We start from the raw sequence: 12543 nt of genomic DNA, 5'->3' as shown, positions 1-12543 counted from the left end.
AATTTTGGGTCAAAAAATATATGAAGTATATTATTTGGATTGAATATTTGTTCACTGTAGAGCAATTTTAACCGAAAGTTTGGGGATCACCACGGATCGCCATCATTTTAGAGTCATGGTGGCTCGAGGGATAGAGCCTCAAAATGAGGTGAACTGATTTCGAATTCTAGCGATGGCTAACAGATACAGCACCCGGCTCGCATGAACCACAGTGCTGACGTAAGATATCCTCATGGTAGACGAATCACGGGTTAGAGTCCCCTTGCCGTCATGCAAGCCGTATGAGGTTTTCGTGGTTTTCTCCTCCATGGAAAGCAAATGCGGCTTAGTTTTATCGAAAATTCTTCCACGAAGGTAAACTTCTCTTAATTCTGGATACAGGAGTTTCCTTTTCTTCTGGATTGGGTTCAAAATTGCAAGACTACGGAGTTGAACATTATTAACCGTAAACCCAAAATTGTGTCGGCTGTACAACAACGTTTATAAAATAGAAGGCTCCCTGACAATCATATTGAATAAAGAAATTTTTGTATTAATAATTTTTCAAAATTCGACTTTTCATTTTTGTAAAATATATTATTAGAGATCAAAATAGGAAAACTTAGTATTATTCGTTATTTCTATTTATTACCTGTTACCCAAAACCAAAGCACATCTTTAGAAGAGAGTGTTCTCGTCGCAGAAAGCAATTTCACGTGATTATTAGAGAGGAGCTCTTATAACTCAAACTTTTTTTTTACTACTAAAGGTCCGAGCAAAATATATCATTCAACGATAGTTCAAAATTTGAAAAAAGGTATGACCCTGGTTGGAATCTCAACGATGGCTGTTTCGTAAGAATTCAGTTCTTAGCTTGTGAAGTACTGACGTAAAATATCCTCAGTGGTAGCTAAATCATGGGTTAAAATTCCCTTGGCGTCACGCTAAACAGGAGAGGTATCCGTGGCTTTCTCCACCCTGTAACGCAAATGCAGATTAGTTCTATCAGTAAATTCTTCCACAAAGTTTAGCTCTTCCCAATGCTTAATCCAGGAGTTCCTTTGTCTCTGGGTTGGGATCAAAATTGCAACTCTTCAGAATAGAGCGTTAACGGATGTAAACTTAAAAATGGATCATCTCTTCATAAACTAAAATAAAACTTCTATTATGAAACAATTTGTGTGAACTTTCATCAAAGTTTTTACCACTTTAAGAGTATCATTAATTTTCCTTCTTTAAGTTGAATTTCTTTTGGCATATGTTCTATAGTCATTTTTTTTTTAAAAGTTGAAATCGAATAATCAAATATAAAAAAAAGTAGAAATATTTAAATGGATACAAATAAAGATTTAAAACAACTTTTCATCCATCTGTTATTCTTTAAATGTGCAAAGAACGAAAAAGTTTCTCATTAGGATCCGCAAATAAATTGTTAGGCCGGTAATCAATGAAGCTGATTTTCAACCGAATGCGTCAAAAATCATGGAAAATACTTATCGCCGATATATTTGCTTTGAAAAATATTTCATGTAGAGATTATATATGAAGAACTGTCAAAAAAAAAAAACAGAACACAGAAACAATAGTTCAATTTTGTACAGGTACAAATAACGTCAAAATTCAACTAACTAACCTTTAGTTAATCGTGTTACTGGTTTAGATGATCTGCTTTTTGAAGAAAAGAGAAGGATTTTCATCTAAATTAGAAGCGGAAAACCCTTTGCAGCAACAAGAGTATCTTGTTCTTTATTTGATAAAGCTTGATTTAATGAACCTGAATATTATTTTACAGGGCTATTGAAAAAGAAACATGAATATATCAACTACAAAAGGCAAATTTTGCATTGTTATCATTTTTAAATTTATCCAAATGCAACATAATAACATCGGTTTCTGAATAATTTAATATTACATCCTGAATTTACCTGAAAGTGTTTTTCGCATAAAAAATCTTTTAAAATCGGGCGTTAATTTCCCGGCGTTATAGTTTCAAAATCAGAGAAAGAAATTATTTTTGGTTTGAGGTATACCGATGTTACCGTGAAGAACCGAAATCAGGGACCGAGATAGCCTGGTTGGCAGGGCAATGGGCCCATGTCCAAGACCTCATGGGTATAAAAATTTCCTCCAGCAGAAATATTTGGACCATAGACCCCTACTTAGGGACCGAGTTTGAAAATTATAACTTAATAATGAAGGAAGTTAGACGGCTCCGAAATTCGAGCCCCATCCCGACATTTTATTATTATTCCATTATGCGTTCTTCAACAAAGAAAAATACATGAATCTACTCATAGAACACCTTACGCATTATAAACTGTCGAATGTATTGTAAAAATAATTTAAAACAATGGAAATAAACCAATTTTCCAGGATTTTTCCAGTTTTTAATTGTTATTCGCGATTTTCCCAATTTAAAAAAATTATTTCCTTTATGAAGGAACCTTTCAAATGGAGAAAAACGCATTGAAAAAATAATATAATGCAAAATAAGCGGAAGAAGAAAGTATAAATTTTCTTGAAAAGTTACTGAAACTGGGAATCGAACCTGCACCCCCTCACCCCAGCCGTCGGTTAATTGTCCGGTGTCTTGACCACCACACTATTCGAACACGAGAAGCCTGCCACAATTTCGCTTCAAAATTCCTCACACAGTCAGCTATGCAATTGAACTTTGAGGCCCCCCCCGGCACCCCCTAATTCACATATAAAAATTTCCTCCAGCAGAAATGTTAGGACCATAGACCCCTACTTAGGGACCGAGTTTGAAAATTATAACTTAATAATGAAGGAAGTTAGACGGCTCCGAAATTCGAACCCCTTCCCGACATTTTATTTCATTTTTTTATTATTATTCCATTATGCGTTCTTCAACAAAGAAAAATGCATGATTCTACTCATAGAACACCTTACGCATGATAAACTGTCGAATATATTGTAAAAATAATTTAAAACAATGGAAATAAACCAATTTTCCTGGATGTTTCCAGTTTTTAATTGTTATTCGCGATTTTCCCAATTTAAAAAAATTATTTCCTATATGTAGGACCCTTTCAAATGTAGAAAAACACATTGAAAAAATAATATAATGCAAAGTAAGCGGAAGAAAAAAAAAGAAATTTTCTTGAAAAGTTGCTGAAACTAGGAATCGAACCTGCGCCCCCTCACCTCAGCCGTCGGTTAATTGTCCGGTGTCTTGACCACCACACTATTCGAACACGAAAAGCCTGCTACAATTTCGCTTCAAAATTCCTCACACAGTCAGCTATGCAATTGAACTTTGAGGCCCCTCCTGCACCCCCTAATTCACATATAAAAATTTCCTCCAGCGGAATTGTTAGGACCATAGACCCCCACTTAAGGATCGAGTTTGAGGATTATAACTTAATAATGAAGGAAGTTAGACGGCTCCGAAATTCGCACCCCATCCCGACATTTTATTTTATTTTTTTATTATTATTCCATTATGCGTTCTTCAACAAAGAAAAATGCATGATTCTACTCATAGAACACCTTACGCATGATAAACTGTCGAATATATTGCAAAAATAATTTAAAACAATGGAAATAAACGAATTTTCCTGGATTTTTCCAGTTTTTAATTGCTATTCGCCATTTTCCCTATTTAAAAAAATTATTTCCTTTATGTAGGACCCTTTCAAATGGAGAAAAAAACATTGAAAAAATAATATAATGCAAAATAAGCGGAAGAAGAAAAAATAAATTTTCTTGAAAAGTTGCTGAAACTGGGAATAGAACCTGCGCCCCCTCACCCCTGCCGTCGGTTAAATGTCCGGTGTCTTCACCACCACCACCAATACCGTGCAACATCAGTCCCTACTCAGGCTGATTCAAGTGGTCGCCCACTGTCCGCAGTCAATGATGCTTGACTTCGGTATTCTACTGGGAACCGTGTCTTTACGATCAATCCGGTGCGGGACTCAATTTGTTTAAAGATTCTAGATGTTAAGAGTTGGTATATTCGGCAGATGTGTCCAGGAAGTCCACTGAAATTTATTGTGGTGGTTAATATCAGACTCCATACAGCTCATTGTATGCTTGATTTCGTCCCGCAGTGGACTTTTCGTTAAGACACGGTTCCCAGCAGATCACTGAAGTCAAGCATCACTGACTGCGGTCAGTGTGCGACCACTTGGATTTGTTTGAATAGGGACCTAGGGTATGCGATATGGGTCCTCGTTAAGCTGTTCTAACGTAAAGTGTTCAACTTCGTGTGCAGGTCGTCGGGCTACCGAAGCGGGGGTGCTTTCGCTTTTCAACTTAAAGCAATTCTAATAGGGTAAATACACCGAAGATTTATTACTATTAGTGAATATAACCTTTTTCTCGTTTTCTTGATGGCACAGGAAAACTACTCAATAATTACCAAGGGGTAAGTAACAAAAATATATTTAAATCTTTAACATGATAAATACGGTACAATGGTAGACGATTACTACTACTACATTACAATGTGGCGGTTCTCGCTTTTTTACAAAATCTTAGTTTGCAGTTACGGTTACAATCTAATGATAAACTCCGCCATCTATCGGTGGTTCAATAACATGTATTTCTACAAACTCCCCATCATGGACGGGGACGTCCATAATATCTAGTAAGATTAAAGGAAAAATGACAAATAGAAAAAAAAACATTAAAGTTCAACATGAATCAAATTTTTAAGCATTATTTAAAATTTCAAAAGGATATAACAGTTGAACGGGACGTCTGATCCGACTTCCATTAGTCCTTACAAGACAGCTCCGGACTTTGCCATCCCGTCCAGGGTTGACTTCTTCTATTACTCCAAGGCTCCAAAGTAATTTATTCTTTTGGGCTCCTTCGATCAAGACAACGTCCTGGACTTGAAGGTTCCGTTGATTTTCTGAAGTTGTCAACCGATGCGCAGTTTTTAAGAGAAGAACATACTGTTCTTTCCATTTGGTCCAAAAATTTTGTAAAAGTCTCATCTGGAACAGTTTCCTTTTGATTAAGGAAGAACGATTTGAGTGTTCAAAAAGAGTTCCGGTGTAATACAACGGAAGCTCGATTTTCTTCTGAGGCAATAAAAAATGAGCGGGAGTCAAAGGTTCGGGTTCATTTAAGTCAGAATAAACGAAGCTTAAAGGGCGTTGGTTTAACACTGATTCTATATCTGTTAAGATTGTTGTTAATTCTTCAAAAGTAAGAAGAGATTTAGATAGGGTCTTGCGTAAGCATTCCTTCATCGATTTCACTAATCTCTCATAGAAACCTCCCCACCATGCAGCTCGTTCCATGATAAATTTCCACTTGATCCTTTTATTTGCTATAAAATTTTGAATCTTTGGATCTTGAATCAAGTTAAAAATAAGTTGAAGTTCTTTATTTGCGCTTTTAAAGGTTTTTGCATTATCGCTATACATGGTTTGGACAATTCCTCGTCTGGAAATAAATCTACGCAAGGCTAATATAAATTTTTCTGTACTTAGATTTGAAACTAATTCTAAGTGTAACGCTCTTGTTACTGCGCAAGTAAACAAACATATATAGGCTTTTTCAGGAGTATTCGATGTTTTAGCATAGATCGGACCTGCAAAGTCCACCCCGCAAACTGAGAATGGTGGAGATTCTGAAACTCGATCTTTAGGTAGGGGACTGGTTATTTGTTTAGCAGGTAGAGCTGAATATTTGCGACATATAATGCAATTGTTTATTATTTTCTTTATAAGCTGCCGACCTCTAGCGATCCAAAACCGATTTCTAATTTTAGAAAGGGTGGCAGAAACACCACCATGAAATATTCCTTCGTGTTCATTTCTAATCAACAGTTCCGTAAATTTACATTTATTAGGAAGTAAGATAGGGTGTTTTTGTTCAAGATCAAATTCCGAATTTTCCAATCTGCCTCCTATTCTTAATACCTTTTTATCATCCAAAAAAAGGGCAAAACTTCTAATGGAAGAATTCTTGTCAATTTCTTTTCCACTTTCTAAGGCCAATATTTCTGAATGATACGCTTTTCTTTGCTCAAATTTGACCCAAAACTCTTCTGCTTCTTCAATTTCTGATGATGTGAGTAGTCCCTTAGTAGTAGATTGTTTTCTTATCTTTGAAATAAAACGTCTAATCCATGCTGTTATCCTCAAAAATTTTAAAAAGCAACTATAATTCTCCGGATTAATTCTTAGGTCATTGGAAGATGTACTAAAGCAGAAACTTGGAATTTCCTCTTTCTTCTTTCTGAATTCCAGGAGATTTTCTTCCGGGGATGTTTCAAATGTCTGAGGCCAACTGTCAACACGTTTTTTGAGGAAAGGGGGTCCTTCCCACCAAAGAGTGTTGTTAATCAACTCGGATGCCTTCAGTCCTCTCGAAACTAGGTCTGCCGGGTTTTCTTTGCCGGGACAGTGGAACCAATGTTCAGGATCTGTTAATTGTTGAATCTCAACAACGCGGTTTTTTACGAAGGGTTTAAATCGGTTGGGTAAACCTCTAATCCAGAAGTAAGTGATGGATGAATCAGTCCAAAATTTTTGAGTAAGTTTAAATTTTAAGTTTTTTACCAAATTATTGCTCAATCGAGCAGCTAAAAGGGCAGCCATCAATTCAAGTCTGGGTAATGATAGACTTTTGAGGGGAGATACTCTACTTTTTGATGCAACAAATGATGTATATATCTTATCTGAACTTGTAACAATTCTCAAATACGCCACACAGCCGTATGCTTTCAAACTAGCATCAGAAAATATGTGAAGCTGTATATCCTGTATACTATCTCCAAGAGCATCCCTTAAATAGTAACGTGGTATTTCAATGTCTTTTAATTTTTTAACACCATTGCACCAATCCTGAAAATCACGAGCAATTTCTTGAGGGAGTTCTTCATCCCAATCAATTCCAGCGCACCAAACTGCTTGAATTAAACACTTTATGGTTACTACAAAGGGGCTCAAATATCCTATTGGGTCGAATATACGACCAGCAGCTTTCAGCAAAAATCTTTTTGTGTGTCTCCCTTCAGATAAAAATTTGATAAGATGTTTAGTATCAAAATAAAAATTGTCTGTGTCACTATTCCACCCTATCCCAAGTACTTTATGCTCAGAAGGTATTAAGTCTGAATTTTCTATGGTGTGATCAATTTGAATGTTATTAATTTCCCATAAGTCTATAAGTGGTTTCGAATTTGAATTCCATTTTCTAAGTTGCATACCCGCATCTTCAAAAATTTTAATAGCTTCCTGACTGAAACTAAAAGCTTTATCTACATTATCCTCGCATCCTATCACATCGTCCACATACAATGATTCTCTTATAATTTTTATAGTTTGAGGATATGTTTTTTCATAATTCTTCAAATGAAATTTTATAGTTGCTGCAAGAAGGAAGGGACTAGAAGTAAGTCCAAATAAAACACGAGTAAATCGATAAATTTTAATCTTACCTTCATCAAAGGGAGGTTCCATCCAGATAAATCTGGTCGCATCTCGATCTTCCTCCACAATTTCGATATTAAGGAAAGCTTGCTTCAAATCTGCAACAAAAGCTATCTCTTTGTTCCTAAAGTTTATTAGAATATCAAAAATATCATTAGTTAATTTGGGACCAGTGTATAAACAATCATTTAGCGAACAGGATTCAGCTGAGTGAGACGATGCATCATAAACAATTCGAAGTTTTGTAGTTTGTCGCTCTTCTTTAATAACCGCCCTGTGGGGAAGATAAAATATAGTTTTATCATTTGAATATTGAGTGTCAGGAATTTCTTCAATAATACTCTCTGCAAGATATGATTCTATGGTTTGTCTATATTCATTAAGTAACCAAGGGTTCTTTTTGAATTTGTATACAAGATGGTGGAGTCTCTTAAGGGCAACATCATAATTTGATTTTAAGTTGTCAATCAATTCTAATTTCCAGGGCAATTTAATTTTATAACGTTTATCAAATGTAATGGAAGACTCTAACTCTTGAACTATTGCTTCTTCCTCGTTATCAGTAATAGGCGAATCAGGTAAGATCCCAATGGACTCAAGATCAAAAAATTGTCTAATTAAAGTCTCATCACCACGGTTAACAGCTACGTTCATAGCGAGTAGATTGTTTATTTTATTTATGTGCCCATAAATACACCAACCGAAGATTGTTTCTACCGCTACCAATTTATTTTCGAGCCTATGAATTCGGCCAGTCACTATATCAAAATAAAAATCCGATCCGATTAAAATCATAACATCTTTAGTTTCGTTTTGAAAATCATCCGCAAGTTGAACTGTTTTTAAAAATTCGTAATCCTTAACAATGTTTTTGTTTGGAGAAGGCAGCTGAGTTGCACAAATAGTGTCAGTTTCTACGGCTTCTATATCTATTTTATAATTAGGGTCTTCCCTATTTCTTAATCGGATGCTAACTACATTAAACAATTTAGTTTGGGGTTGCTCTGATCCAAAAGAATTAATCGACAATTTTTCTTTTCTAATTACTGGCAAATTTAATCTTTTTACCAATTTATTTGTTATGAAAGTCCGTTGACTTCCATTATCAAGAAAAATTGTAACATTTTCTTGTTTGTTTTTATTTTCCGCAATGATCGAGCAAGTTTGTAATAAAATGGGATTCGAATTGTGTTTATGTTTTAATTTATTCTCGCAAGAAGAAATGGCCGAAACAATTTCTAAATTTTCCTTAGAATTCTCTCTATCGTTTAAAGTTTTTGTTTGTTTATTTTCCTCTAACTTAAAGCAAATCGCTTTTGAGTGTCTCCGATTACAAAAAACACATTTCTTCTTACTGTAACAATCAATTAACCGATGATTTGGTTTTAAGCAAAGAAAACAGAGTCTCTGCTTAATCAAAATATTTTTTCTTTCTTCTACTGTGAGAGTATCACATTTCTCAGATTCATGGTCACCCCTACAAAATACACATTTATTAATTCTCGTTGCGGTCGCGCATAATTCATGCAGTGTTGCCAGATTGGGCTACAAGTAGCGGATTGGGCTACTTTTAAAAGTCCCCGCTACTGAAAATTGAATTTTCGCTACTTGCTACTTTTTGGGCTACTTATTATTTTTCGAACGCTACAAATCTTAAATATGCGCTACTTTTTTTCCTTACAGAAATATATATATATTTTTTAATTTTTTCCATTCCCATTATAAAATGATTCTGAAAGTTTGCAGCTTCTTTACCATTTTTAAAAAGGACATTTTTGTTGTTCTTGAAAACGTTCTCGCTTCAATTTTGGATTCTTGATATGTTTTACTGATGGTGTCTATAATCTTTCCATGTTTATGTTTCAAATCGTAGACTCAGGAAATCGCAAAGATATATATGGAAAAATGCACGGAGAGTATGATGGGGATTGGGGACAAATTTTTTAACTCCAACTATTATTAATCGTTTATCTTCTGGAAAAATAAATCACGTTACTCGCTTTGAAACTCAGAAAAATTAAATCCAAAGTCATTAAACCTGCTGAATGAAAATAGTTGTTGTGAATGACAATGAGTTTCCAAAAAATATCGTACTGTTAAATGCTTTTTAGTGAATTCATTTTACTTTTGTAAATCACCATCTATTCACAGTTGCACGAAAAATAGGAAAATTTTTATATCTCTCTAGAGCTTAGATTTGCCCGTTGTAAATGATGAAATTATTTTTTTTAAAGGAAGCTATAATATGTTTTGCTATGGTTACAGTTATTATTTTTCACCTCATTTTGCCAAATATGCGATAAATAAATGAAACAAATAAATGAAGCAAATAAAGTTATCATATTAAAATAAAATTCGTATTACCAAACGCAAATGATAATCAGAATTGGCATCAAGGAGAACGACATGAAGAAATATTTCATAGAAGGCCAAGGCCCACCCAATGATGACGATGAAACGCAAAAGATGGATTTTGTTTTTAAAGCAAAAATATATACTATGAAATTTCAAATAATAATTAACTATAACAATGAAATTATGAATAAAAATGACCAAGTTAATTGAAACATAATGCACTTAGGGATCAGGAAAATTGAATAACGACAATTTTTTTAATTCGAAAATGTCAACATTTTAAACCTTTCGAAACATTTATAGTAATTGCAAAATAACTAGGAAAGATAATTACTTTGAATGATAAATACGATAATGTATATGCTGTGTGTTATAAAAGGAGTTTAGAAAATTATTAAAGCTACTACAGTGAAACTAGCGTAAACTGATCAGAAGTGGAACTACAATTTGATGGTTTTATAAGAGAAGTCATCCTATAAAAATGATAATAAATTGTTTTTACCAGTTTTGCACTTGATCATCAAAATCTTAGATAGGTGATTAACTTATAGAGATGGTCAAATTAACAGGTTTCACTGTGCAAGTAAAGTAAGCACAGCAACTAAGCGAGATGCGAGAAACGAAAATATTTACGAGCATTTAGTGCAAATCTTTCTTTCTATCATTGTTTTTTTTTAAACTTTACAATAGATGTTACGGCTACTATAAATGAAAAAAAAAAATTAGTTAAAAATATTTGTTGCTTCGTAGACGCTTTAAAATACTGTTTCATACGTGGCCCAAATCAAAATATTCATTTGTTCACTAAATTACTATCAAAACTATATTCAATCGTGTTTGAAACAATTATTGATGCTGTTACAAAGAAAAGCAAAGTCATATTTTTCATCAGCGAGCTGAATGTTTGTACTTTGTATTGTTTCGAACTTCAGAGCAGAAATGATTAAATAAATTATTTTGCTTATCAGAAAAAGATTTTTTGCCTTTTACTTTCAAATGCACACCGATGTAGGCACATGAAGTTGAACTTTTCTGAATTTCTTGTTGGAGATTGGGTCCTTGTTAGGTCTTATTTTTAATTTCCTCGAAACACGAGATAATTTTTATTAAAAAAAAATTAGCTAGTGAGAACATTTTTATGTGCGAGTAATTAAGGTTCTTGAGGTTGGGGAACGAAGCGAGCTGAGGTCGAAACCACTTAGTATTCTTATGCAGCTCAAAGACCGCACCAACATTAAAATATCAAAGACAGTTCCGACTGATTTTTACACATGAAAAAGCTTGAAAAAACGAGCTATCCAATGTTACTATAATTTTAGTGTTTTCTGGCAAACGGCGCTGTTTTACAGAAATATAGTCAAATAAATTAGAGCACTCAAAACATGGCAAACTTTACACTTCATTTATGCTGTGATATTAATTTTGTTAATATATATATATATATATATATATATATATATATATATATATATATATATATATATATATATATATATATATATATGATTTATTTTTGGGCTACAAAATGTTCGAATCCGCTACTTTTGGAGCTCCCATTCGCTACTTTTTAATCATAATTTCTGGCAACACTGAATTCATGAGCGGATGTTATTTCTTTTTGTGGGTGCGGCCTTGATCTAAATTTATCTTCTTTTTGATAATTCGAACATTTTATATTTGTAATGGCGGTGGTTTTTTCGCGACTTTTTATTTCCTCACTTAAAAATTTTAGAAGGGCTTTTAAATCCCAATTATCCCCCTTCTCTTTCCTACTGAAGTCTAAAGTTATTTCTGATGGGAGTACCTTTAAAATTATCGGCGTTAATAGATTTCCGTAAGATGCCGAATCAATCCCTAGCGATTCTAAATTTCTGATTTCGATTTCTACTCGATCGAATAATTTTCGCAATCCAAAAGTATCAGAGTTATGTTTTATTGGTGTTATATTCAATAATTGGCCTAAATGAGCATTTATAAGCAAGTTTTTCTGTCCAAACCGATCTTTCAACAAATTAAGGGCTGCTTTATAATTATCATCCGTTAAAGAAAATCCCGAAATTGCTTTTGAAGCTGCTCCTCCAACAAAACTTTTTAGATAAATTAGTTTTTCAATATTTGAAAGATACGGATTTTTATCAATTGAATTTTCGAACTGGCCGATAAATTCCAACCATGAATTTGGATCTCCGAAATATTTGTTTACAGTTAATTTTGGTAGTTTTATCGTGCATTTGTTTACTTCTGTTTGATTTACAGTCTGAGAGCTAGTTACACCATTCAAATTAGAACTAGTTGAGGGAGTGGCACTAATTTGTTGAATCTTCTGTTTAATTTTACATTTATAGTTAATCAAATCTTCTACATATGTTTCAGAGGATTCAACTTCCTTTTCAATATCTTTAACATCTAGTTCTTTCATTATCTCTTCATTTATTAATTTTATGTTCAACATTTTCTCACTTAATTGTTCTAAAGATGTTTCTAATTCATATATTGTCAAATTATCAAAGTTTTTATCTAAGTTAGTGAGAAATTTAGTAGTAGAACTTTTCAAAGCTCTTCTTTTCATTTTAAGTTTTTCTATATCCATGATATATCCAAATATAATATTTTTCAATCAAAATAAACTTACCCCTTTTTTTTTCTGGCTTTCTTTTATCCATTAAAATTCGATTCTATTCTTATCTTCAGTGCATTGCCTTTCTCGGCATCGATGCACCAGTTTCGCTTTTCAACTTAAAGCAATTCTAATAGGGTAAATACACCGAAGATTTATTACTATTAGTGAATA

At 33.5% G+C, this 12543-nt stretch overlaps 1 protein-coding gene across 1 annotated transcript; it reads right to left on the bottom strand.

Moving 5' to 3' along the window:
• Positions 1 to 4505: 4505 nt before the first annotated feature.
• On the bottom strand, positions 4506 to 12342 carry LOC147802152 (uncharacterized). The gene is made up of 4 exons (XM_087153814.1): positions 11992 to 12342; positions 7406 to 8285; positions 4718 to 7243; positions 4506 to 4591 (listed from the first exon to the last, which is right to left on the bottom strand). The coding sequence occupies exons 1-4, from the start codon at positions 12340 to 12342 to the stop codon at positions 4506 to 4508; spliced, it is 3843 nt and encodes a 1280-aa protein (XP_087009940.1).
• Positions 12343 to 12543: the final 201 nt, after the last annotated feature.

The sequence above is a fragment of the Parasteatoda tepidariorum genome, chromosome 10, assembly GCF_982258835.1.
Source record: "Parasteatoda tepidariorum strain Cologne lab strain chromosome 10, Ptep-v5.0, whole genome shotgun sequence".
In the NCBI taxonomy this organism is placed as follows: domain Eukaryota; kingdom Metazoa; phylum Arthropoda; class Arachnida; order Araneae; family Theridiidae; genus Parasteatoda; species Parasteatoda tepidariorum.
The sequence above is the reverse complement of the archived record's forward strand: the minus strand, read 5'-3'. Positions and strand labels throughout refer to the sequence as shown.